Source organism: Centroberyx gerrardi, chromosome 9, assembly GCF_048128805.1.
Source record: "Centroberyx gerrardi isolate f3 chromosome 9, fCenGer3.hap1.cur.20231027, whole genome shotgun sequence".
Taxonomy (NCBI): domain Eukaryota; kingdom Metazoa; phylum Chordata; class Actinopteri; order Beryciformes; family Berycidae; genus Centroberyx; species Centroberyx gerrardi.
In genome coordinates, this window is record NC_136005.1 from 25,516,476 (window position 1) to 25,544,373 (window position 27,898).

The window sequence follows — 27,898 nt, forward strand, 5'->3', positions numbered from 1 at the left end:
CAACCTAAGGCAGCCACAGTCACGATTACTCAGCCCTAAAGTCACTGTGAGCTCCAAATCACCACAAAGCAGTGTTACAGTAATCGGAGAGAACGGATAGAATAGACAAATCATAGTTGGTTTGAAGTGAACCCATTGAAAATTGAGAGAGCTATTGAAAATGAAAGCGAGAAAAAGTCTTAATTCAGAGTGTACCAAGGCTTGAATGAGAGGTTGTAACCAAAGTTAAGGGCTATTTTGACAAACTATTGAATGTGAAAGTTAGTGACGAATAGAATAGAAAAATCATAGTTGGTTTGGACTGAATCCATTTGAAATTGACTGAGCTATTGAAAATGAAAGCGAGAAAAAGTCATAATTCAGAGTGTACCAAGGCCTGAATGAGAGGTTGTAACCAAAGTTGAGGGCTATTTTGACAAACTAATGGCTGTGAAAGATATTCCGGGATATTATAGACAAATCATATTTGATTTGAAGTGAATCCATTTGAAATTGAGTGAGCTATTGAAAATGAAAGCGAGAAAAAGTCATAATTCAGAGTGTACCAAGGCTTGAATAAGGGGTTTTAAACCAGGTTAAGGCCTATTTTGACAAACTAATCGCTGTGAAAGTTAATGACGGATAGAATAGCAGTTGGTTTGAAGTGAACCATTGAAAATTGAGTGAGCTATTGAAAATGAAAGCAAGAAAAAGTCTTAATTCAGAGTGTACCAAAACCTGAATGAGAGGTTATAACCAAAGTTAAGGGCTATTTTGACAAACCAATGACTGTGAAAGATAGTCAGGGATATTATAGACAAATCATAGTTTGTTTGGAGTGAATCCATTGCACATTGACTGAGCTATTGAAAATGAAAGCGAGAAAATGTCATAATTCAGAGTCTACTAAGGCTTGAATGACAAGTTTTAAACCAAGTTAAGGGCTATTTTGACAAACTAATGACTGTGAAAGATAGTCAGGGATATTATAGACAAATCAATGTTGGTTTGAAGTGAATCCATTGAAAATCGAGTGAGCTATTGAAAATGAAAGTGAGAAAAAGTCATAATTCAGAGTGTACTAAGGCCTGAATGAGAGGTTGTAACCAAAGTTGAGGGCTATTTTGACAAACTAATGGCTGTGAAAGATATTCCGGGATATTATAGACAAATCATATTTGATTTGAAGTGAATCCATTTGAAATTGAGTGAGCTATTGAAAATGAAAGCGAGAAAATGTCATAATTCAGAGTGAACCAAAACCTGAATGAGAGGTTGTAACCAAAGTTAAGGGCTATTTTGACAAACTATTGAATGTGAAAGTTAGTGACGAATAGAATAGAAAAATCATAGTTTGTTTGGAGTGAATCCATTTGAAATTGAGTGAGCTATTGAAAATGAAAGCGAGAAAAAGTCATAATTCAGAGTGTACCAAAGCCTGATTGAGAGGTTGTAACCAGGTTAAGGCCTATTTTGACAAACCAATCGTTGTGAAAGTTAGTGATGAATAGAGTAGACAAACTAGAAAATCTTAAATTTTCTGAAGAAAATTTGTGTGCTTGCTTCAGCAAGGAAGGTTGAAGACAGTTGAATTCATTACAAAGAGTTTAAATGTCTTTAAAATTTGAGTATTTGGATGTTATGCAATTTGTCTGAATTTCTACCTGTAACACCTTGTGGCACCTATGCCTAATCTGTATCCCACAATAGGCGAGTATGGCAGGCTGGTTAGCCAATGACGGGTAAGATCCCACCTGAAAACTCGGGACAACCTAAGGCAGCCACAGTCACGATTACTCAGCCCTAAAGTCACTGTGAGCTCCAAATCACCACAAAGCAGTGTTACAGTAATCGGAGAGAACGGATAGAATAGACAAATCATAGTTGGTTTGAAGTGAACCCATTGAAAATTGAGAGAGCTATTGAAAATGAAAGCGAGAAAAAGTCTTAATTCAGAGTGTACCAAGGCCTGAATAAGGGGTTTTGAACCAAAATTAAGGGCTATTTTGACAAACCAATCGTTGTGAAAGTTAGTGACGAATAGAATAGACAAACTAGAAAAGGTTACATTTTCTGAAGAAAATTTGTGTGTTTGCTTCAGAAAGGAAGGTTGAAGACAGTTGAATTCATTACAAAGAGTTTAAGGGCCCTATTGAAAGGATCCATGGCGCATGGTCTAATGTGCATGGAGCAAGTGCATTTAGGGCGTGTCCAAATCCAAATTGCTAGTTAAACGATGCACAATGTGGGCGCAAAGTAAGGCGCAAGGCGCAAAGGGGTTGTACTCAGTCCCTTAATTAATCATAGGTGTGTTTTGGGCGTAACATGAACTCAACCAATCAGAGTGTCATCTCCCATTCCCTTTAAGAACCAGATGCGCTTGCACCTTGGCGCATTGCTATTTAAATGGAGGATTCGGCAAGTTGGAGAAACGAACGGTTTTCTGCTGAGGAAACGGATCTGCTCGTGCGCGATGGCGATGTGTGTGTGCGTCGGGTAGGCCTGTGTTGTGCGTCGGGTGAAGGTAAGATGCCTTTGCAGTTTATTTTCATGACTTTTTGTTGGGCTGTGCTTTTTACATATTTACTGTGTTGTTTTTCTTGGTTGTAGGTTGCGTATTTAGCAATTGGCAATGTGTGATGATGGTTAACGGGACATGTACGTTGCGCATTTGGCACTGCGTAATGGTGAAAGCATATGACAATTAGGCAACAAAATACACGCCAGGAACGAAGTAAAGTGCAAATTTTCATAGTAGATCCTATTTTTCTATTTTGCATGGTAACGTGTGTGTGTGTGTGTGTGTGTGTGTGTGTTTGAGAGAGAGAGAGAGACGCATCTTACTATCTGAATAATACGCCCTTTAAATAGCAGGAAAATACTGCGCCAGACTTTAGACCAGGTTTTTGTTGGTCAATGGCGCAATTGCTTTCCGCTGCCTCAAGATAGCAATGCGCCTGACCACACCTCATTTGAAGACCAACACGCCCGTGGGCGCAAAGATGGGTGCTATTGAAAATGACAACTGCGTCGGTCGGAAACTAGCAACGACACTTGCGCTGCGCTTTGCGCCGGGTGTAAGATGGGGCCCTAAATGTCTTTAAATTTTGAGTATTTGGATGTTATGCAATTTGTCTGAATTTCTACCTGTAACACCTTGTGGCACCTATGCCTAATCTGTATCCCACAATAGGCGAGTATGGCAGGCTGGTTAGCCAATGACGGGTAAGATCCCACCTGAAAACTCGGGACAACCTAAGGCAGCCACAGTCACGATTACTCAGCCCTAAAGTCACTGTGAGCTCCAAATCACCACAAAGCAGTGTTACAGTAATCGGAGAGAACGGATAGAATAGACAAATCATAGTTGGTTTGAAGTGAACCCACTGAAAATTGAGAGAGCTATTGAAAATGAAAGTGAGAAAAAGTCTTAATTCAGAGTGTACCTAGGCCTGAATGAGAGGTTGTAAACAAAGTTAAGGGCTATTTTGACAAACTAATGACTGTGAAAGATAGTCAGGGATATTATAGACAAATCAATGTTGGTTTGAAGTGAATCCATTGAAAATCGAGTGAGCTATTGAAAATGAAAGTGAGAAAAAGTCATAATTCAGAGTGAACCAAAGCCTGAATGAGAGGTTGTAACCAAAGTCAAGGGCTATTTTGACAAACTATTGAATGTGAAAGTTAGTGACGAATAGAATAGAAAAATCATAGTTGGTTTGGAGTGAATCCATTTGAAATTGAGTGAGCTATTGAAAATGAAAGCGAGAAAAAGTCATAATTCAGAGTGTACCAAAGCCTGAATGAGAGGTTGTAACCGGGTTAAGGCCTATTTTGACAAACCAATCGTTGTGAAAGTTAGTGACGAATAGAATAGACAAACTAGAAAATCTTAAATTTTCTGAAGAAAATTTGTGTGCTTGCTTCAGCAAGGAAGGTTGAAGACAGTTGAATTCATTACAAAGAGTTTAAATGTCTTTAAAATTTGAGTATTTGGATGTTATGCAATTTGTCTGAATTTCTACCTGTAACACCTTGTGGCACCTATGCCTAATCTGTATCCCACAATAGGCGAGTATGGCAGGCTGGTTAGCCAATGACGGGTAAGATCCCACCTGAAAACTCGGGACAACCTAAGGCAGCCACAGTCACGATTACTCAGCCCTAAAGTCACTGTGAGCTCCAAATCACCACAAAGCAGTGTTACAGTAATCGGAGAGAACGGATAGAATAGACAAATCATAGTTGGTTTGAAGTGAACCCATTGAAAATTGAGAGAGCTATTGAAAATGAAAGCGAGAAAAAGTCTTAATTCAGAGTGTACCAAGGCCTGAATGAGAGGTTGTAAACAAAGTTAAGGGCTATTTTGACAAACTAATGACTGTGAAAGTTAGTGACGAATAGAATAGAAAAATCATAGTTGGTTTGGAGTGAATCCATTGAAAATTGAGTGAGCTATTGAAAATGAAAGCGAGAAAAAGTCATAATTCAGAGTGTACCGAGGCCTGAATAAGAGGTTGTAACCAAAGTTGAGGGCTATTTTGACAAACTAATGGCTGTGAAAGATATTCCGGGATATTATAGACAAATCATATTTGATTTGAAGTGAATCCATTTGAAATTGAGTGAGCTATTGAAAATGAAAGCGAGAAAAAGTCATAATTCAGAGTGTACCAAGGCTTGAATAAGGGGTTTTAAACCAGGTTAAGGCCTATTTTGACAAACTAATCGCTGTGAAAGTTAATGACGGATAGAATAGCAGTTGGTTTGAAGTGAACCATTGAAAATTGAGTGAGCTATTGAAAATGAAAGCAAGAAAAAGTCTTAATTCAGAGTGTACCAAAACCTGAATGGGAGGTTATAACCAAAGTTAAGGGCTATTTTGACAAACCAATGACTGTGAAAGATAGTCAGGGATATTATAGACAAATCATAGTTTGTTTGGAGTGAATCCATTGCACATTGACTGAGCTATTGAAAATGAAAGCGAGAAAATGTCATAATTCAGAGTGTACCAAGGCTTGAATAAGGGGTTTTAAACCAGGTTAAGGCCTATTTTGACAAACTAATCGGTGTGAAAGTTAATGACGGATAGAATAGCAGTTGGTTTGAAGTGAACCATTGAAAATTGAGTGAGCTATTGAAAATGAAAGCAAGAAAAAGTCTTAATTCAGAGTGTACCAAAACCTGAATGGGAGGTTATAACCAAAGTTAAGGGCTATTTTGACAAACCAATGACTGTGAAAGATAGTCAGGGATATTATAGACAAATCATAGTTTGTTTGGAGTGAATCCATTGCACATTGACTGAGCTATTGAAATTGAAAGCGAGAAAATGTCATAATTCAGAGTGTACCAAGGCTTGAATGACAAGTTTTAAACCAAGTTAAGGGCTATTTTGACAAACTAATGACTGTGAAAGATAGTCAGGGATATTATAGACAAATCAATGTTGGTTTGAAGTGAATCCATTGAAAATTGAGAGAGCTATTGAAAATGAAAGCGAGATCATTCATCACAATTGTAATTAAAAATAAAGTTGACCGCCGAAGAGGGGGGGGTGGTGGCAGGCCAAAAATAAAAAAAAGAAATTTAAACCGAGAGAAAGTCATAATTCAGAGTGTACCAAGGCCTGAATGACAAATGTTAAACCAAGTTAAGGGCTATTTTGACAATCCAATCGTTGTGAAAGTTAGTGACGAATAGAATAGACAAACTAGAAAGGGTAAAATTTTCTGAAGAAAATTTGTGTGCTTGCTTCAGCAAGGAAGGTTGAAGACAGTTGAATTCATTACAAAGTTTAAATGTCTTTAAAATTTGAGTATTTGGATGTTATGCAATTTGTCTGAATTTCTACCTGTAACACCTTGTGGCACCTATGCCTAATCTGTATCCCACAATAGGTGAGTATGGCAGGCTGGTTAGCCAATGACGGGTAAGATCCCACCTGAAAACTCGGGACAACCTAAGGCAGCCACAGTCACGATTACTCAGCCCTAAAGTCACTGTGAGCTCCAAATCACCACAAAGCAGTGTTACAGTAATCGGAGAGAACGGATAGAATAGACAAATCATAGTTGGTTTGAAGTGAACCCATTGAAAATTGAGAGAGCTATTGAAAATGAAAGCGAGAAAATGTCTTAATTCAGAGTGTACCAAAGCCTGAATGAGAGGTTGTAACCAAAGGTAGGTGCTATTTTGACAAACTAATGACTGTGAAAGATAGTCAGGGATATTATAGACAAATCATAGTTGGTTTGAAGTGAATCCATTGCAAATTGAGTGAGCTATTGAAAATGAAAGCGAGAAAAAGTCATAATTCAGAGTGTACCAAGGCCTGAATAAGGGGTTTTGAGCCAAGTTAAGGGCTATTTTGACAAACTAATGACTGCGAAAGATAGTCAGCGATATTATAGACAAATCATAGTTGGTTTGAAGTGAATCCATTTGAAATTGAGTGAGCTATTGAAATGAAAGCAAGAAGGTATGAAAAAATCTGATATTTTATTTTTAGGCCATTTCACCCAGCCCTAATTACAGGATATTGTTACATCAGTTCTGGTTACATTGATGCCTATGTATTTCTGAGGGACTGTGTTGGATTCGGGGTGGATAACATGGTCTATGATACACAGAGAGAAACATCGTACAGTTGGCACAGATGGAAATGTGACAATATGGAGATGCAGGGCTTGTGCCCAACAGCGGCAATAGATAGAATAGTTTGGCCTTTGCATGAACATAAAGTGCATCTTTATTTCAAATTATTATTATTTATTTATTTTTTACTTTTTTTATAGTGCTACGACTGTCCTAAGAGTAACAGTAGCTTGTCCAACTGCAATGTACCTTGTAATATTGTAATATTGTATACAATATTAACAATGAAAAAAAATGTGAGTTCAGAATCATTAATAAAACATTAATCCTTGTAAAGGAGTGCAAAGAAATACATTTGTCTTGTTGTTTTATTGGAGTATATATAGTCATAGGCAAAGAAAAAATGAAAAAGTGCCTTCTCAGAAAGTGTCCATGGCACTGAGACACTGGGGGTTGGTGCTGGCAGAAGGTGCCCCTTTTTCATTTTTTCCCCTGCCCCTTAGAGAGTCTGTGCACGCCACTGACCACAGCCTTCCACTGCTGGCCACTGGGAGCTGACCAGTATAACCAAAGTCATGCACGACTGGCCATTGAGCAGTTCCACTGGAGCAAAAGTGCCTTGCTGAGTACAATGGCTTAAAATGATAAGCCAAAGTATTGTCAAACACAATAATCATCAAAGGTGTGGAAGAGATAAAGAAGAATCTCAAATTAACTCTTGATAATTTAGATCGATCCAATGGGCAGATAACTGCAACATCTGGATTGAATTTGTAGAGATTATTTGTTTACGGCATGGCCCATTTTTGTATTTCTTAACTCTGATTGGTCTCCTCCATGGGGGGAGGGTCTTGGTGATCAGTGAAGGGCAGGAGAGAAAGGAGCTGATTGGCTCCGGTGGGCTGTGGCCTGGAAATGGGCAGGGCAGGATTCCCCTGGACAGTCACAGGATGAGAAGGCACTTGCATTTAGACATCAGACATCAACAACAACACATTAAAAAATCTTGTGTAAAAGCAGCACCAAATGACATACAGTCTTGCAAAGATGAAAATTGTAATATCCCACCAGTCCATGGGTGATGGATGATAGTCTCAGCAGAGACAGTCACGGACACTGGTATTAAAAGCGTCATTCTCTGTCTACTGAACTACAGAGGACCACTAAGTATCTTTATGGACATCATCATCAACAAGGACCCCAAGTGGATTCACATTAGACCGGGGGATCCCTTGCTGAGAAGATTATGCATAATTGAAGTGCAAAATTTCATAACTATATATAGTGTAGGGGATCTCAACATACTCCTATTGTTTTAACTTCTAGCATAGTGATATTTGATTTGATATAACTCTGAATTTCACTATTTTTTTTACTTTTCCAGAAACTCCTCGAGGCCCTCAGACTTACCAGACTGTCTGGCCTGAAACAAACAGTACCATGCTTACCACAGCAGGGTGTTTATAGTGGCTGGTGGTGCTGGGGTCAGGCTTTGCCAGGGTCTGCACGTCCGCATCACGGCCGTTGACCAAGCGTACACACAACTCCATGTTGCCCACCTCAAGATCACACAGACAGACACACATCCTTGTCTCATTATACTTGTGAGGACATTACTATTCCTAGTAATGTGCATTCCCTAATTCCTAACTCAAACCTCAATCCTCACCACTGTATATGTAACCCTAACACTTAAAAGTAAAAATCCTCCCCGTTATATATCAGGGAGGATAAAAGAAGCCTTTCCTAATGAGATCTGTTAAACAGTCCTCACAAGTTCAATTTAATATCTTCATTTCACTGCATGACAGTGAAATATATAACATCTAAGAATGCATACAGTGCTTTGTATATAACATTGTAATGCTATGTGGTACATAGTGTTATCAGTCTTATAGAGAAGGTAAAACATTCAAATTAGTTCAAATTAAAGGGGGATGTAACTGTAAAAAAGATGATTTACTCTTCAACAACGTTCAGATCACCACTTGAATATAACTTTTCATAAGTATGCTTTATGGTTAATGTATACAGCAAGTAATGTGCACAAGGATATGCACATAATAACTCTTGAGGTTTTTATACCTGGGGTACAGAGTTGAGCTGGCCAGGGCTTAGAGAGGGTCTGACAGGCAGGCTGCACACTGGCACCCTCCAATGGCCACTGTGGAGCTACAGGTAGAGGGCAGATGTTTAAACGTTATGGGACAATGAGGCATATGAGTAGAACAATCATATGAGGTAGAAGAGCAGACGGTCAGTTTATGAGGTAATTTTTAGACTTAAAAATAAATTCCCTAATTTACTGTGAAGATGAACATAATTATAAGGACAGGTTAGCTTTAAATGAATAAAAGTCAAGTTTTTTAAGTTAAGGCTTTTATGATTCCAGCATAAATTCCAGATGCAAAGAGACCTGGTTGTATTGGTCAAAGAGCTCCAGTCGTGCCCAGCCCCGGGACACCAGCTTGTGAACCTCCTGGCCGTAAACATCAAGACCTCCTGCTGCCTGGACCTCCACCACCAGAGAGAGGGAGGGAGACGGCTGCATCCTACAGGGAGAAAAGTTGAGAGTAGATATTCTTTTTCTGGAGAGTGGATACATGTGCATCCCATATGTGTATTCTATTTGAGTGTAATGCGTGTAGGTGAGCCATATCAACAATTTATTCTTCTTTGGATAATAAACTTTACTGGCAGGTTTTTATATGCTATACGCTAGAGATGATAACTATTACACCTCTTCCTCTCTTGGTGATGTCCCTACCTGGGTACAGGCTGTTTGACTGACAGGGGGGCGTAGTTTCCAGGGGATAGGCTCAGGCTGTGGGCGTAAGGCAGTGCCCATCCCAGCTGGCAGTGGACAGGGGGCAGCGGAGTCGGACGTCCCACTTCCTGACCCCCCAAGAAGAGAGCTGCCACCAGACGCAGCGCCTTCAGGGTGGCATCAACTCCCAGGACCAGGTCATAGAAAATCACAAAACCAGCCCTGCAAAACAAGGGGTTAGCATTCACATGGATTAGAATAGACTAAACCAGATTAGAAAACAACAAAACAGAATAGATTTTTACTGAATAGAAGCTCAAAAAGAAAGAAATGAATTTGTTCCCTGGATAATTTGTGGACTTTAAAATATTTTTTTATATGTATATATGGGCTATTTAGATTTAGGATTTAAATATGCAATGAACTGCTTGGTGTGAGCTCAATGTGTAGCTAGATTTTAATTAGATTTAGAGGTAGTTTAGAGGTGTAAATGGTCTGCTTGATATAATGTAGATGTGTGGAGGATTGAACTGACGCAGGGTCATAGGGAGCCGGCCCCAGAGAGTCCAGAGGGTCCACCACATGTCTCCCCAGTGGAGACAAGCAGGACCTGGCCTGGAATCAATGGCATAAACACTATCAGTAAGTTATGACTCACAAATCAATCATTTATGGACTCAAAATGGTATGATTGAAAGCAAGTGTCATATTTCTTGGGACTAAAAAAACATATTCTGTTTCATCCTCTAAACCTGTTGAGCTGCAGTGGTAAAGTGTGTACCAGGGCCAGAGGTGCATGAATGTGGGCCAGGGGATGCAGTGCTGGCTGGGGCGGGAATGGGAGTGGTGGAGGGGGTGGAGGGGGCTCTCTGCGGTGCCTGGGAGCCTCTCTGGTTCTCTCCATCTCCCTGCCGAGACTCTCCATCTCCGCCTGTAGACTGGCCATGTGGTGGAGGCTCTCCCTCTGAATCAGCTGAAGCTCTGACCTCACTGCTGCTGGATTACACACAAATACACACTAAGACAAGGAACCTACTTGCCTATGCATATTATGGCCTATTACATGCAGAAGTGTTCAATCTGTAGGTATATGTATAAAGCATGCCAGCTTCCTGGATTGTTTCCTTGGCCCACGGTGCAACACACCCACCTTTTCCATTTCACAACAAGACCAATGAACCATAAGTCCTTGGTGTGTGTTGCATTGTGAGGTGCTCAGGTCAATCCAGGAGGCTGATATGTATATGTAGATGTAGATGTATGCTTTATATGATCCATTCAGTTGAGGCATCCCTGTTCCACCATTGTTCCAGGAAGTGTTTTAACTGTTTTAGGGCAGAGATTTCATAAAATCAAGTTCCAAGTGGTTCCACACATTTCATCAATATAAACATGTACCTTTAGAGTTTTTAATTACTAATTTTTATTCTAACAAATTGAAAAACTACTACATTTTTAAACCAGTTGGATGCTGTGGAACTACTTGGAACTGGCTTTTATGAACTCTGACAAATTTTATGAAAAATGGAACCACAGTACAGACAGGAGCTCCGTGCTTTATTGTGAGAATTGTCCAACCTTCATGGCCACAGTGTCTCTCCCTGGCCAGCTGGATCTTGAGGATCTCCTCCTCCAGTCTCTGGTTCTCCTGCTCCACAGCCAGCAGCTCCCAGCTCTGACCCCGCTGAGGAGGCTTCACCTCTGGCCACAGAGAAAGGAGACTATGTTTCGTGGTCAGGAGGCAGTTTACCCTCAGTTCTGGGTCATAACAGGTCCCAGGTGTGTACCAAGTACTTGAGATGAGTTTGGATTTGATTCATCATCTTAGCTGTATGTCATACCCTCTCTTTGTCTCCCATGTTTCTTGCTTCTCTCCACTCAAAAATAAAAATCACCTTCACAATTCCGTTACTCTGTTTCAGCCTTAATTATTTATCGATCTAACTGAAAACCTAGCCTTTGAATTAGACAAATGATAGCCTTTGTTTAGATTATTTTCATCTCTTTGAAGACATTTTATCTATCAAATGGATTGCTTTTTTCTCTGTTGTGGGGGTTAGTAAGTTCTAACCACGCCCTAATTCTAAATTTAGAGGTTGGTTTCCTTCCAGGTCTGGTTCAAGTCAGGTGAAGTCAGATGCACTGCACCTGTGATAGCCAGCTGAACTTAATAAACAAATCCAGGGAACAATGAGAGACCATTTTTGTTACAATATGCCTATTCAGCTCTACTTCATCACATTTGAAAAACAACAGGCTCCAATGAGCACTTCTACAATGACGACCACTGTATCTGCTCTCTGACTCTTACTCTTCCTCCTGGCCTTAGCTCCAGCTCCTGGCTGGTGCTGCTCCAGAGTTTGGGCCTCCGCCTGCAGGTCGATCATCTGGGCCACAACGGCTGGATCTGACCCACCCGACTGCATGTATGCCAGCCGCAGAGCTCTGGACCGAGGAGAGACTTGACTTTATTTACCTTCATATAACCAGGCAGGTGAGTAGGGTAAATTCATATTCACATATTGATAACCAATACTTTATCTGGGTAGAGAGAGGGCCAGCGACGGAGGACATGAGGTCAAAGGTGGCATGATGCATCTCCCTCTTCTCGCCCGGGTCTGGCTGATCAGCAGGTACGGAGATCTCTTTGACGCTGAAAAAACAAAGGAGAAAACAACAATATCATAGCAGATCATCTAAAAAGGATCATACTGTGGCATTCATGGTAGAAGCCCCCCAACACACATTACCAAATTCAGCTTATTCTACCTTAGATTTTGTAATGTAGAACTAACTAGGCATACTGAAACATACTGTATACTTGTGTCTCTCAATCAACTGGTAGCTGTAATTCTTTGTACTCTGGCTGAAAAGAATAAAAATCTGATTTCACAAACTATTCCTCTTGGTGGCAGAGTTCTACAATGGGTACATCTTTATCAGTATTATCTGTATAAGTGCATTACCGACATAATTCACACACACACATACACAATGAAAGAAATTGCAGATTTGACCCCAATCCAACAGCCAATATTGGTCCATCAGCAGTTGTCATTGAGCAAGACACTGAACTCCTACCTGCTCACTTATTGCAAGTCGCTCCTCCTGACACTCTCTCACACACACACACACACACACACATACACACATACACACACACACCACACAGACACACTGACGCCCACACCTATACACACTTACTGTAGCGCGCGGAGATGTTCACTGAGTTGTTGCAATGTTTCCTCGTTCCTCTCTTCCTGCTCTCGGAGCTCCGTCAGCAGACTCTCCAGGTGGCTGGTGCTGCTCTGCTCAGACAGGACACCCAGCTGACGGGCCAGCTCTGACACACACACACACACACACACAAAGAAGGCTGGCTCAAAGACATCTCTGACATAAACGTCCAGCGTAAAATTAAGATGACGAATTCTCAGCCAAGGATTCCATGTTAATAAATAGGAGTCTCTCCTGGCTGACGGGAGATATTTAGGCCTACAAGGTCTCAAGCAGTCTATTGCATCTGTTCCTCACCCTCTCTCTGCAGCTCCAGGTGCTGGTTGTGAGCATGTATCTGAGCCAGTTGCCGCTCATGGAGCTCCGCCATTTCCCTCATCTCCTTCAGTTTCTCACTGCGACCCAGCTGACGATCACACACCTGAGGACCATGTTTAGAAATGGATGTATACATGGAAAGCATTGGTTCGTCAACATTTTACGCCCCGGAGCCAAAAAAGAGCATATTTTCTTCTCTTACCCAGATCTACCCTCATTAAAATATACTGTTGTCTTGCACCACTCTTTTCCCAGAGTGACCTGTGACCCATTTTAACCCATTGTTTTATGACTTAATCCATAATTTAAGAACTTATAGTACATAGTTTAATTAAGTCATCAAGTTTTCTCATGAGCCCATACAGACCAGGACCAAGACATTTGAAAGAATAAAATCAGTAGGTTATTATGAAGTTTGAATACAGAATTGGACAAAGTTTTCAAATGTCATTTTCAAAAGGAATTCAGATTGTTTTGTTTTCCTTTTTCGCATTCATAATGCTGTTTAAATATAGTCTGGTCTAGCCTGTATTGCAGGAATGGGTTTTGATCACGTTGAGTAAGACTAACACTGCCAGGTTGTGGGTTTGATTCCCAGTGAGGCCAGCCATACTAAAAATGTATGCACTCGTGGTTCTTTGACGTGCTTTGGATTAAAGTGTCCACTGAATGCTATTAGACCTAGATTACATCATGGGAGACATTTCCTGGAAACAAGCCCCTGAAAACAGAAAGTGAAATTGTGAAGGAAATCTGCAGCTTTGCTATGGACTGTGTGTTCTTTGTTCTGTCTGGTGCAGACTCATAGCATAGCTGTAATAATATTATGTATCAAGGCTTGTGCCAAACTCCTATCAATCATATGCCTATGACTGATTCATTTTGCATTTTGCAATGATATGCAGTTTGTTGGTTTGCATCATAACAATATGCAGTTTGTTGGTTTCATTGTAACAATATTAATATACAGTTTGTTGGTTTGCATCATAACGATATACAGTTTGTGTTTGCATCGTAATGATATGCAGTTTGTTTACATCATAATGATATGCAGTTTGTTGGTTTGCATCTTAATGATATGCAGTTTGTGTTTGCATCGTAATGATATGCAGTTTGTTGGTTTACATCATAATGATATGCAGTTTGTGTTTGCATCGTAATGATATGCAGTTTGTTTACATCATAATGACATGCAGTTTGTTTGCATCGTAATGATATGCAGTTTGTTTACATCATATTGATATGCAGTTTATTGGTTTGCATCATAACGATATGCAATTTGTGTTTGCATCGTAACAATATGCAGTTTGTTGATTTACATCATAATGATATGCAGTTTGTGTTTGCATTGTAATGATATGCAGTTTGTTTACATCATAATGACATGCAGTTTGTTTGCATCATAATGATATGCAGTTTGTTTACATCATAATGACATGCAGTTTGTTTGCATCGTAATGATATGCAGTTTGTTTACATCATAATGACATGCAGTTTGTTTGCATCGTAATGATATGCAGTTTGTTTACATCATAATGATATGCAGTTTATTGGTTTGCATCATAACGATATGCAGTTTGTGTTTGCATCGTAACAATATGCAGTTTGTTGATTTGCATCATAATGATATGCAGTTTGTTTACATCATAATATGCAGTTTGTTGGTTTGCATCATAACAATATGCAGTTTGTGTTTGCATCGTAACAATATGCAGTTTGTTGATTTGCATCATAATGATATGCAGTTTGTTTACATCATAATATGCAGTTTGTTAGTTTGCATCATATGCCAACACCCCGCTTTGGCTTCCTATTGATTTACAGTGGGAATCATTTTTAATAATTTCTGAAAAAATAGAACCTTTTAGACATTTTGAAATTAAATGAAATGAAATATTGAAAATGACCAGTCATACAATGCTGTTTAACAGGTCAGATTTCATCATCAGCCCTGCCTACACTGTGGAGGGGAGGTCACACCATTTCCAAGAAATCAGCCACAGTTTGTGAAACTGCAGCATCACTCTCGGTCCCTCCTCATTCCAGAGGAGGAGTTTCTCTATGCAGACAGTTTATAAAGACAGGAACGAGACTGCAGTCTCTGATCACAGGATCAGAGACTATTCTCCTGTAAGTACCTCTCTCCCCAACATTTCATGCTGTTTTGTTTTGTTTTTTGAAATATAATGTTGCATGCACCAGTAGTGATGTTTTACTTGTGTTATCTGCAAATAGGTTTAATGGTTTTTAATCTGTAAGTGCAATGAGCGCTCACCTACAGGTAGTTACTGAATATTCTGTATCAAATTAACATATTTTTCTCTTCATTGAAACATTTCCCAGCACTGAAAGATCAACAAACCCATCAAACACCCCCCCCTTATTGTTTTGTATCATAAGTAACATTTATACTAGATGTAAAACTGTCTTCGCTCTGCTGTAGAAATAGCTGCGTCATGTTCATCTCTACAAGCATACATCATCATCTCCAACATCATTATCTCAGAATTCTGAGATCTTTTCTCGGAATGAAATTCATTATTCGTCATTCATCATTAATTCGGATTTTTTTTTTTTCTTCTTCTGGTTGAATGCATTCCCTAGTCTAAATATAGTTACAGAAAGTAACCTATTGTAACCAATTTGTATATTATTATTTTTGCGGGTTTTGCCTTTATTGAGAGTTTTCAGTAGAGATCGACACACACACACACACACACACACACACACACTCGCACCAAGCATTCTGTTTTTACATAACGGGAAAACAGCCTACTTATATCTGTAGCTATAGTTTGTGAAAGTACCCTAATACTGTACCATAGTACTGCTACTGTACCATAGTGATACTGTACCATACTAATACTGTACCATAGTACTGCTACTGTACCATAGTGATACTGTACCATACTAATACTGTACCATAGTACTGCTACTGTACCATAGTGATACTGTACCATACTAATACTGTACCATAGTACTGCTATTGTACCATAGTGATACTGTACCATACTAATACTGTACCATAGTAGCCTACTGATACTGTACACAGTAGTGATACTGTACCATATTAATACTGTACCATATTACATTTACATTACTGCTAATGTAATACAACTCTTTTGTGAAAAAAATACGTTAACAGGTAACCAGAGTCTAACCGGCCCGCGACATTTAATTTTGTGGAAGCGTCCCTGCCGGGAATCGAACTCACGTCTCCCAATGAGAGTCTGCTGCGGGACACTTTCGCCCATGTGGTGAACAGAGCACATTAATGATAGGTATCCTACCCTTTGGTTTTTTGCAATTACATTAATGGGGAATTTATTACGTTAACAGAATTATTACACTATTTGCTGCCAATTGTTACTATGTAAATGTTTAATGGGAAGTTAACACATTAACAACAGTTTAATTTTATCTTCCATTAAAGGGAAGCGCATGCTGTTTAAGACCTGAAGCCCCTGACTTATCACAGCAGCTGACAGAGACGGTACGAAAGTTGTATTATTATTTTTAGTCTAGTCTAGTCATGTTTATGTATATAGTCCTTTATGACAAGCATGTCTCAAAGGGCTTAACATACCATATTGTATTCATGTCATATACATGCTACATCACTACATCTATTATAATACATCATATATGTACATAACTGGTATATACTATACATAATATACTATACTACATACTATATATACTATAAATACATATATAAACATATATATATAAACATCATATATAAATGTCATACAGATATTACATATACATACTACATCATATATCATACTACATAGTACTTTTTGTACTTCTTTTTCTTCCAGTCCTTCTTCTTCTATCATTACTATTTTGGTAGAAGAGAGAATGCTCAAGCTCAGTCAGTCACTTACTATCTCTTTTACATCCTGTATGCACATGCATTATGCACATCTGTTTTTCACAATGCATTTACAAACTGCTACTAAATGTGTTTCCACTACTGCACTAGTGGGAGTTCACTAGTTCAAGACTGCAGGAAGGGAAATGCACCACTAGATGGAGCAATCAGCTCAAATTTTCTATTATAACCTATTGAAAGTGCACAGTAGATTAGTATTGATTAAACTTTAATGATGCAGATGGGGGAATTGGGTTTGACTATAGCACAAAAACACATCAATTTTCAGCTGGAAAAGGTCAATTTTGCTGTGCAGTTTGTCTTTAAACCAAAAGCTTTTACTCTGAAAGGGTTTGGTGCCTTTGACCTTTGATCTACAGGAACTGACTGTCAAATATCTTTCAATATATTTTCTCTTTGTCATGAAGGCAAAGAGGCTCCCACTAGGATCTGGGAAAGTGAACTACTGACAACTACTAACCTGAATCCTCACTGTTCTTACTGGGTGCTACATACTGTGTCTGTATGAATGTCAAGCTGAATGGATCTGGAAAACTGTCACATATAGATATTGTATATGTATATATAGATGCCATTTATATAGGCATACATAGGCATTTAGCAGATGCTCTTATCCAGAGCAACTTACAGTTAGTTTAACAGTAAAATAAGTGAACATTACTCAAGCATCAACTGGACGAGCAGCCAGATAATTCAGAGTGCCATGGAAACAAAAAGTGCCACAACACTGAACAAGAAAAGTAAAGTAAGAACGCCTATCAGTAGGTGTTAAGTCAATAAAGAAGTGTACGTATAATAATCTAATAACATAATAACGAATATATCCATAAATTATATATTACATATCTCCCAGTAGCCCTGTTGTGCTGGTGACTTTGCACATGCGCGCAGAGGGAGAGTGGAGGCGGGGTTGCTCGGAGAGTGTGAGAGAGGAGAGATGCAAACACAAACGCTTTACGGAAGAAACGGGAAGAAACGGGTTATGTATTTTAATGCAACATCAAACTATAGCGATATAAACGGTATTGTCTCATCCTATATCTCGTTTGAAAATATATCGATATACCGTAAAAAGTCGATGAGTGATACCGCCCAGCCCTACTGGTGAGATTATCTCACTGACATTGAATCTGCTGTTTTTAGCAGTGGTTACCTCATTATTTTACTCTGCACCTCACTGTAGCTCTGCTGTGTTGCAGCAACTTTACAAAGTGACAAGTATAACAAGTATAAACAAACTAGCATAGAACAAATACAGTATACTGTTGTTTGTTTTCTCCACCACAGACTGAGCGATGGACAGCAAGACATTAGAGATGCCAGCGCTTGGCCGGCCTTTCACCCTTGGGATGCTGTACGACTGCCGCAAACACTCACTAATCCCTGGTAAGGTTTTAAATGTAAAGCTACTAAATGTAATGCAACTGAGCAACATCCAAAACATTCACTATTTAAAGTCATAATCCACAACTTTTTCATATAAATAAATGTTTGTTTTGCTTCTCTCTATCTGATTGATATAACACAACATTGATTCAACCTATAGCCAGTTCATGAAAGCTTTTACATTTGTTGTGGTGTCTGGTAGGTCTTTCCTGGGAAACAATCCTCTGCTACACAGGAAGTGATGCCTTTTATATTTTCAGTTTGTTTGGAATAAACAGAAGAAGAACTGGGTAGTTAGCATGAGCAGCGATAGCCACCATGGCTGAACAAAGAAAAGAGCGTCACTTACAGAAACTCAAACAAAAAGGAAAGTGACTGTCTCCAAGCTAAAACTAGAGTGAAAATTAGTACGTATTAGTCATATGTCCAAACGTTTCAGCATATAACCACTGTTTCATTTGCTAATCGAAGTTGGATAAATATTACCATAACTTACGTTTTACTATATATCTATAGTAATCTATCTCAGGCCGAAAAGGATGAAGTTGGACAAGGTGCTTATCTCTTGGGTCTAAGCCAAGGAGCTTTGTCTACTTTCGCCAACATTTCCTGAAACAATGTGATTTGAATTGTTGGTAGAAAGTGGCCTAATTTAGATTAGGCGTACCTCAGTAGTTAATTAGATATTAGCCTATTATGCAATTCCTTCACCATGTATATTGTGTTTTCTGCCATGTAATTGGGATATTTGGCAGTAGTCATTTACTTTTTCAGTTCTGCTCTGTTGCTTTCACTTAAAATGTAGTTCACTTGAGTTTTTTTATTTGTTTTTTAACTTTATTGAAAAGAACTGCATCCTGGCTTTATGGAAATAAAAGTAAGAACTTGATTTTTTTCCCCCTCTGTTGCAGGCATGACACTGTGGGACCGTGATGACTTGGAAAAGAATATACGAGAAACATCCCATCCCAACAGCGACTTTGAGATAGTTACATCTGAATCAAATGAGGACAAATTTTCAGCATTAAATGTTGAAGGCTCTCTGAAGGCAAGTGTCTACTCTGGACTGGTAAAGGCTGAGGGGTCTTTTAAATACCTAAATGATAGTAAGACTTCCAATAATCAGGCCAGAGTAACACTCAAATACAAAACTACCAAAAAGTTCCAGGAACTGTCAATGAACCATCTTGGAAGAGACAATGTGAAACATCCGTATGTTTTTGATAAAGGAATAGCAACACATGTAGTCACAGGCATTCTATACGGGGCGCAAGCCTTCTTTGTATTTGACCGTGAGTTGTCTGGAAAGGAGAATCATAACGAATTTGAGTTCAATCTGAAGTTGGCGATCACGAAGATTCCCAAACTTTCGGGGGAAGTTGAATTTTCCCAGCAAAGAAAAGACATAGACATTTCAAGTGCTGAGAAATTCTCCTGCAAATTCTATGGGGACTTTTATCTTGAGAACAATCCTGTGTCTTTTCTGGATGCAATACAAGTCTACCAAAGCCTTCCAAAATTACTGGGAGCAAATGGAGAAAATGCTGTACCAATGAAGGTCTGGCTGATGCCCCTGGAAAGGTTAGATTCTTCTGCTGCTCAACCTGTCCATCAGATAAGTATTCAAATAATCAACCAAACAACGAGTGTCTTTGATTCCTTGAGGTTGATGGAAATGAGGTGCAATGATGCAATGAAAAGCCCTACAGGCCAACAATTCCCACCGATTGGTGAAAAGGTGAGAATTTTTAAAGAATTGTGCTCTGAGTACAAGCAGAAATACCAGAGGATTCTGGCAGAGAAACTTCCATTAATCTGGGGAGGTAGGGAAGAGGAGGCTGTGCTTGCAGAGCTCCTGAAAGAGAGACAATCTTCTCCATTCAACAGCAAAATCCAGAGCGAGTGGATTGATTGTAAAGAGAAAGAAATTAACATCTTAAAATCTCTTACTGACAAGATGAAAAACACCAACATTGTCACATCTCGAAATGCGCTTGACTATGAAATCCTCAGTGCAGAGCAGGCTGTGTGCTTTGCTTTCCCCTCACTGGGAAATTCTGAACCGTACCTCTCAGCTTTATCAAACTATTTAAAAGAAACACCCAAAGCAGAGAGTCCTCAAGAAATCACTTATACTCATGATCTAGAAAAGGAACAATGGTACTTTTCAAAGGACGTACTTGATGCAATGAGGCAAAAAGCAAAGCTCTTTGGTGATTTTGCAGAGGCCAACAAGGACAACAAGAACATTCGCTTCCTAACAGCGGGTATAACAAATGAGATGCAAAAGGGTGCAAGTATCCACTTTTATAAAGAAGGCTCCTTAGTCAATGAGAACTTTGAGCCGCCTTCAAAGCCTGAAACACTATTAGCAAATGACAAAACCTGCAACAGTGTGACAATGAAGATTAGCCCTCCACGATTTGGAGCGGAGGATGTCACCCACTACTTGGTTGAGTACTGTGCCAATGGAGAAAGTAGTTGGCAACAAAAGACAGCATCGAAAGCCAAAGAAGTCACAGTGTCCAGTCTGACTCCTAACACAGAGTACAGGTTCAGATACAGAGCGGTGTCCTCAGTAGGTATAGGGCCAGCCAGTGAAGTCAGTGGTTCCATTACAACCTTAGAACCCAAAATAGCAGGGATATCGGTCAGCCAGATCTCATGGCCACCAGGCAGGAGTCCATCTGTCTTGTTTTCTTAAATCCCTTAAAAAATAAATAAAAAGCATAACAACTGATTCGGTTCATTTTTGATACCAAACCCACTGAGCAAAAGACATCTAAATGGTTATAGACATCTAGGCTAAATGAGACTAGGGTTTAAAAGTGAAAGTTTACTAGATGTCTATGCCTTAAGGCTTAAACTACTCTTCTGGTGTAAATGACAAAAATAAAGCATTTTCTTGTACTTCTCTGGTGCATATTTTTGGATATTTACAGCTGATTATGCATTAAATATGTAATAATGTATTTACCGCTTGGTCTAAAACTGGGCTATACATTGCCAAAAAGATCCTGGGCTATGTGAGAGCTAAACCATATGTAACGTTGAAATGACGTCTAGTGCTCAGTGGGAAGTTTGCTGGCTGGGTGGTGTTTGAACCTTCGGGGCAATCACTGTGCTTAAAAACAAAAAACTCGACCCAACCGGGAAGCCAGGCCACATTAAACGAACGCACAATCAAATAACAAGTGCAGACAGTTTAATCTGAGCTGCGGAGCTGCTCAGATTAAACTCAGTTGTGTTCTGAAAAAAGAGAAAGAAGAAACTATAGAAGAAAGAAGAAACTATACATTCTGTCTTATTTTCAACCCAATGTGAGTGATATAACAATGTGTTCAAGTGAATTTAACTTAGACAGACATGTCATTTTCATTATTGCATGATCCATCTTATATGTATAGCTATCTATTGTTGTTTGATTGACTGTAACGCTAGCTAAATATGTTGCAGTGGTGAATGATATATTATCTTTGTGTTAATCTGAATATAGTCATTTAAAAGTTACCTATAGACAGCCATCATTGACTTGTGAATACATGCACTGCTCTATTTAACAGAGCCACATTGAGGCAGGAGGATCAGCCTCAAATGAGGGGATACAGGCTGCAGAGTTCAGGTGATTAGATGATGAAGAAAGTTAATAAAGCTAAGATAAACATATTCCTGGTTTTGCTGTTGTTGGTGCCATCATATAAGAGTGATGCCCATCTCGTAACTAGTACCCTTGTACGCAGAAATATTCAGTTCATAAGAAAGTTAGAACAGTGATAAGGACCACTATGTCAGAGCCATGTGGTTATCTGAAATTAATCCACACCCTCCAGCCAATCAGAATCAAGTATTGATCCAAGCCATGTATCATAAATATTAATGGATGATATTTTGAGAGCTGATCATGTCATGTCATGTTTCCTCTAACAGGAGGAAGTTGAGCCAGTTTTGAGGGAAGTGGCAGAAACTATTAGTGATGGCCAGTAACAATAGTAGTAAATAACGATAAAAACACCATCAGAAATTGGAAGCCGGCAGTAAAATTACTTACTACATTACTACATAACTTACTAAAAAGATCTTCAATACTAGAGGAGCATGAAATTGCACATAGTGAGCAAAAAAAACCAACCTTAAAATAACTTTAAGACAATATTTCTCCTCGGGCGCAGTGTGTCCCCTCTTTTCGCTGTTACCCTTAATGACACTTTGTTCGTTACCATGTTCTTTTTATACTCCGTGAACTGTGATTGGATATACATATTTGACCAATTAAGGAGCCTTATTAATGTTTGAATATGAAAATAAATGTATGTTCAACCAATACAAATGTGTAACCTTCATTAATTTGACATTAACAATACACTTACGTTATTGTTTGTTTAATTATAATATATATCAAACTGTGTTTAATGGCAGGGCCACAATGGCTATGAATACAGTGGCATATCTCAGGTAAGCCTATAAAAAACTAAATCTCAACAAATCTATATACAGGGGTTTGAATTGCTTTCTCATTGACGGGGGGTGGCAAGAGGTCTGGGCATAAGGTAGAGGGGACATTCATTCAGAGAAGGTTATAGCGGGGGAGAACAGGATGAGGATGTATGAGAAAAGAGACTGACAGAGGAAACAAGGAGCTCACCTCAGTATCTGTGGTCCATTTAGTCCAGTTTGGCAGACTCTCTTCAATGGACATCCTCAACTTGTGAAACTGAAAGTCAGAGGAGAGAGGCTGGAGTTCATATTTCTTTCATACTTAACATATGGGCTTCATTTATTCCTGAGAGATAACTGTTGAAACCACTTGGAACTGTACCTTTATTATGTCTATATCTAGGTGAGGAAGGTGATGTACTGTGGTGATGCTGATGATTTTTTTAGCTTACTCCGTTTTGACATTGCTCTTAAAATGTGTATTGACTGATATAATGATATTCAAACATGCATCATCAAATGCATGCAATGCAGGTTGAAATTTGATGCTAATTAGTGAAATAAATACACAAAGAGCTTCTCAAAGACATACAGTAATAATTCTGGTAACACACAAAAAGTAACCCAGAACCCTTTATCCCTGTTGGGTTCTTAGTGAAGGTTTCAGACACAACCGTCTTCATATTACAGTATAAGGTATTCTATCTAAAACTACTAACTAAACAATGCCTATATGTGACACTTTATATTGTGTTTTGGATGTGGGCACAGCTGTAGTGCTGGATGGATGAAGTTTGGTTGGTTGGTGGTTGGTGCTGGGGTGCAGCTGTAGGCACCTCATCAGTGAGGGTTTGCAGGGCGACGCTCTCTGTCTGACTGGCCACTGGTTGGTCTTCTGCTCTCCCTGGCTTTGGTTCAGCATCAACATCCCGCCATCTGATGTTCCTTTGCTGCTGGTGTATCTGCTGACCTCTCAGCTACACACACACACACACACACACACAAAGACACAAGTGTCCATTTGCATCTGTTTATCACTCAATACTACCGTGATGCCACATATAACCAACTAGCTCTACTCTCTACCTTAGTATTCAGAGCGAAAGAGAGAACATTCACCTTTAAACAGAATTCACTCTTGCCATCTTTACCTGGGCCATTGAAATACTGTGTGAATGCTCTGACCACTTCCTCCATGCATGTGCTCTCCTCCCAGATTCAAGGAAATGCATTACTCTTCCTAAATCTGTGATCACATGATTCATTTTGTGTCTGGTTGCCTAGAAACAAGGGGTGGCTCATCTGACCTACAGGCTCAGCTTACTCCATTCTACCCTACTAGTTAGGACAGTATGACTTGCTCACCTGTACAAGGTCTGGTGTTCTTGTCTGCTTAGGGTGGAAACCTCCTCCATTGTCTCTGATGATATGTTTGGAGCTCTGCCTCGGCACCCCAGAGTGCCCTATGTCACTCCCAATGCAGAACCGCGCTTTGTGTTTCTCAAGCAGCCCAATGGAGTGAAACACCATGCTACAGTCTCCACAACTCAACTCCATCTTCTCCGTTTGGGGTTGCGGCCAGCGTTTCTCAAAAACTGGGTCGGGACCCAAGTTGGCTTGCAGGAAGATTAAAAAGGGTCCCTAAATTGTTTTGGAAGAACAGCTAAGAAAACTTAAAGCTGAAATAAAATACTATTGGCTATGAGGTTAGTAGCCTATAAAAAAAGGAGAAATTTTGTTAGATTAGCATGTTCCACAATAGTCCAAAAATGTGATTATGTCCTGTGAAAAATTCCTTTGCAAGACAGAAGGTTCAGTTAAACATGTCTGGCTCTATCCCTAACTTCTGTTGCTTCCACAAGTGACAAATGATAAATGAGCGGCTTGCTCCCATGTTTGTTGGCAACAGTCACCATGTCAATGACTTTGTTGTAAGGGTGTGGAGAGTTGTACTAAACATACTAGCCTTTACTCCTGCCTGTGTTACCATATATACCATAAGTACCTCATCTATTAGCGTATAGTCTGTATAGCAATAGCCCTGTTGATTTGACTGGTGGGATAGCCTCTGGTTTACTGGGGTGGGAGACTCTCAAATGTTTCCCAAAACTATTCAGAGTTGTTATTCAAGGGTCATTCTATGGTCATTCTATTTTCTTTTCAGAAACAGAAATCAAAAAATTAAAAACTACTGGTGATTTACGAAAGAAGTAGCTGCTGGCCCACGTTCCGCCCCCTGAACTAATGGCAGAGAATGTAATTAATGTGTGAGAAGGATTTATTGTGTTCATATTCTACATGATTATCAGCAGGCATTGTACACACATAAATAAACTGTAACTGGACATTTGATGTAGGCCTTTAAGTAGGAGAGGGAACCTAGAACAAGCTTGAGGAGCAATTTTTATTGATTGCACTGTAGGAGCAATTATGATTTTTTTATATGTACTGCCCTCTTTTGGAAAGACCCAGTACTAGGCCTATACTCTACTATACACTACTATAAAAAAGTCAGGGACAACACACATTTGTGAAACTACATGACATTTGTTAATAGCAACACATATTAACACGACATATGTCCCCAATTAGACACACAGATGTGTGTACAAAGTGTACATGAGAATAAAATAATGCTATAACAGAATAGGATAGATTAGGCCAGACTAGACTTCAAGAGAATAGAACAGAAAAATAATCGCCTGGACAAATTGCCTTCATATCACCGTAGAGAACTGATTTAAAAAAAAAAAAAAAAGGATAAGTAGACATGAAAAGTACACCTTGAATTAAGACAAATAAATGCAATAAAAGGAATATTTTAAAATTTTGTTCTTACTTGTTGTAATGGTGATGACAGTGGTAGGAGTGGTGATAGTATTAATGATGGTGGTGGCAGTGATGGTAACATTGATGGAAGTAATATTGTATTGTTATGTTTGGATGTATGTCCTTTGACACACAGCAGCAAAGTGCTCTCATCAGGCGTCCGACTCCCCTCTTCTTGACTGAATTAAAGGGGAATGCCACCCATTTTAAGAATTCACTTGTGTTATTACTGCTTTAGGAAAGAGTACAAGTTCACAGATATTGACTGAGCTGTCGTGGGGTACAGAAATAGCATGTGAATTCTTGAAATGGGTGGCATTCCCCTTTAATGACAGTGTGAAAGGACTTGATGATTCGGGCCCAAGTCAGGGTGAACATCTCCTAGCAGATGTGTGTTATGGACTGTGTGTGAGGAGTGCCTCTCTTTGATGTCCAGTGATGGAATCCCCTTGGTTATGGCAGCAGGCAGGTCTCTTTGATGATGGAGGGACTCCAACATGGCACCAATATTATCCACTTTAACATTAACTTCTGTACTATCATACTCCATAGCTATCTACTCCAACCAGAATTATTTGCAAATACTTTTGATCCACACTTGCTCATATAATGTTTTCCTCTATTTCATTTCATTTGAATATTTGCAACATCCCATTGAACACACTGTGTAGCAGGATAAACCTCATAGCCTTTCCTTTCATTCCCCCAGACTGCCTGATGTTTTCCTCACCCTTGAGTGAACAGTCTGAGGCTGACCGCAGCTGTGCAGTGGAAGTCTGGCTCCATGTGGTCACAAGCGGCGGCAGTAAAGTGCGTGAACCTCAGTGAGCATATTCACCCTGTTTTTTTTTTGTTTTTTTATAGTGCTGGGATACAGACAATAATATAACCTTAATGAAATAACAACCCAACAAACAAAGGATGGCGTGACAGCTTACCATGGAGCCACCCTGAAAAAAGTTGTAGTGTTCTAGTCTAGCCTATATTTAAACGTTTACAACATACCTTTGAAGAGTCCACGCTGGAGACTAAATCTGGCCCCTATTTGGTAACATAGATTATACTGTGTATAAGTACACAGAACTGTGTAATGGAGGTCTGGCTGTATATGTTTTGGTACAGGATTCTACAAGGACAGATACTGTCAGGTCAGTACAGTTGAGTGGAGCTTCTCAGATCCAACTACTTTGCAGAGACACAGAAACCACAACACAATAGCTGTCATCACTGGATTTTTTTAATTGAATTGAATTTTGAATTTACTTTATGACCCATCAAATGGCTTCTGAATCCTCATATAGTACACACAAATTTATATTTCAGGCAAGTTTAACTTGATTTTTATACTTTTACTTTTTATTTTATACTGCTGCCTTTAGTCAGTGAGCTTGTGTGAGAAAGAGTGCCTGGCCCCACTGGATAGCACAGTCTTTCATCTCTCCAGATATCCAATTCCATTAGGCTGACCACAGTACACACTTTATACAGTAACCACACACCAATGTTTCACTGAATATATCTAAGAAAGTGTTGCAGTGAATGTAATTATGCAGCTCTGAAAACAAACCCTAAAACCATTAATCTTCACCTTCAAACTTTACTTTTTACTTGTATTTCCATTTCTCTTTCCTGCTGTATTTTTGGAGAGTGCTGCCCCCTGCTGACAGCTGTGTGTACCTTCAGCATTAAGTGATAACAGAGTTGTGGCAACTTCTCAGCAATGCAGCAATGATGCTGAAAACAGAGCACTCTCTGTGGTAAACACAGCCGAGGTTTAAATATAGTATAACAATAAGGATTGTAAAGGTATACTGACCCGGTTAAACTTCTCAGCACTGCAAAACAATTCATTCATTTACTCACTCAGTCTTTACCCGCTTATTCTTACACCCTGATCAGACCCAATACAAAACCATCTATCCACAATATCAACTGTAATAGTAAAAGTGTAAAGTACTGAAGTTGAGATTAAACTGTAGAATCAGGGAATGTGAAAGTATTCAGACACGGATGAAGCAAGATCTCACCAGTATAAAACACTTCTAACCAGCGTATGACTGTATAGTGTTTAAAAACAGTACATGACCTGTAATTGAAGATAAAATGAAGAATTGGATAATTTCAGCTAATATCAACACCAATACTTCCATTGTCATCAGAGAGTCAGATACTGCTTCGACCTGCCCTAATATCACCAAGGGATTGTCACATCCAGAAGTTCACTTAGTGTATAACTGTCCACTGTGTAACAACAGACCATAACTGTGATTTAACATATTTTTGAATCTCCAAAACCAATTTGTCAGTTATACATTTTAAAATGGACGTTACACAGTGTGTCAGTGGACGTTTAAGAGATGTCCTTCTAGCACAGTGTGTCAGTACATTTGAGAGCATAATAAGAGAGAGAGATAACAGTCTAGTATAGAGGGTGAGTGGATGAGGTG

At 39.3% G+C, this 27,898-nt stretch overlaps 2 protein-coding genes across 2 annotated transcripts; one reads left to right on the top strand and one right to left on the bottom strand.

Annotated features, from left to right (window-relative positions):
- Positions 1-7,397: 7,397 nt before the first annotated feature.
- On the bottom strand, positions 7,398-24,179 carry ccdc17 (coiled-coil domain containing 17). The gene is made up of 15 exons (XM_071917309.2): positions 23,988-24,179; positions 23,459-23,599; positions 22,831-22,899; positions 12,884-13,007; positions 12,554-12,692; positions 11,886-12,002; positions 11,661-11,794; positions 10,928-11,050; positions 10,131-10,345; positions 9,885-9,964; positions 9,350-9,571; positions 8,999-9,134; positions 8,668-8,754; positions 8,031-8,141; positions 7,398-7,517 (listed from the first exon to the last, which is right to left on the bottom strand). The coding sequence occupies exons 1-15, from the start codon at positions 24,177-24,179 to the stop codon at positions 7,398-7,400; spliced, it is 2,010 nt and encodes a 669-aa protein (XP_071773410.2).
- LOC139920692 (stonustoxin subunit alpha-like) lies at positions 16,338-21,579 on the top strand. Its single transcript, XM_078285858.1, has 3 exons — positions 16,338-16,397; positions 18,090-18,188; positions 19,100-21,579. Exons 2-3 carry the CDS (start codon positions 18,098-18,100, stop codon positions 20,890-20,892), a joined length of 1,884 nt encoding a protein of 627 aa, XP_078141984.1. The 5' UTR covers positions 16,338-16,397; positions 18,090-18,097; the 3' UTR covers positions 20,893-21,579.
- Positions 24,180-27,898: the final 3,719 nt, after the last annotated feature.

Excerpts from the sequence above, each read along its gene's own strand:
- LOC139920692 (XM_078285858.1), top strand. The coding sequence starts at position 18,098 with ATGGACAGCAAGACATTAGAGATGCCAGCGCTTGGCCGGCCTTTCACC. Across the intron at positions 18,189-19,099 it reads CAAACACTCACTAATCCCTG|GCATGACACTGTGGGACCGT; the intron begins GTAAGGTTTTAA and ends CCTCTGTTGCAG.
- ccdc17 (XM_071917309.2), bottom strand. The coding sequence starts at position 24,179 with ATGGAGTTGAGTTGTGGAGACTGTAGCATGGTGTTTCACTCCATTGGG. Across the intron at positions 12,693-12,883 it reads CCTGGAGCTGCAGAGAGAGG|AGCTGGCCCGTCAGCTGGGT; the intron begins GTGAGGAACAGA and ends TGTGTGTGTCAG. Across the intron at positions 9,965-10,130 it reads TTCATGCACCTCTGGCCCTG|GCCAGGTCCTGCTTGTCTCC; the intron begins GTACACACTTTA and ends CATTGATTCCAG.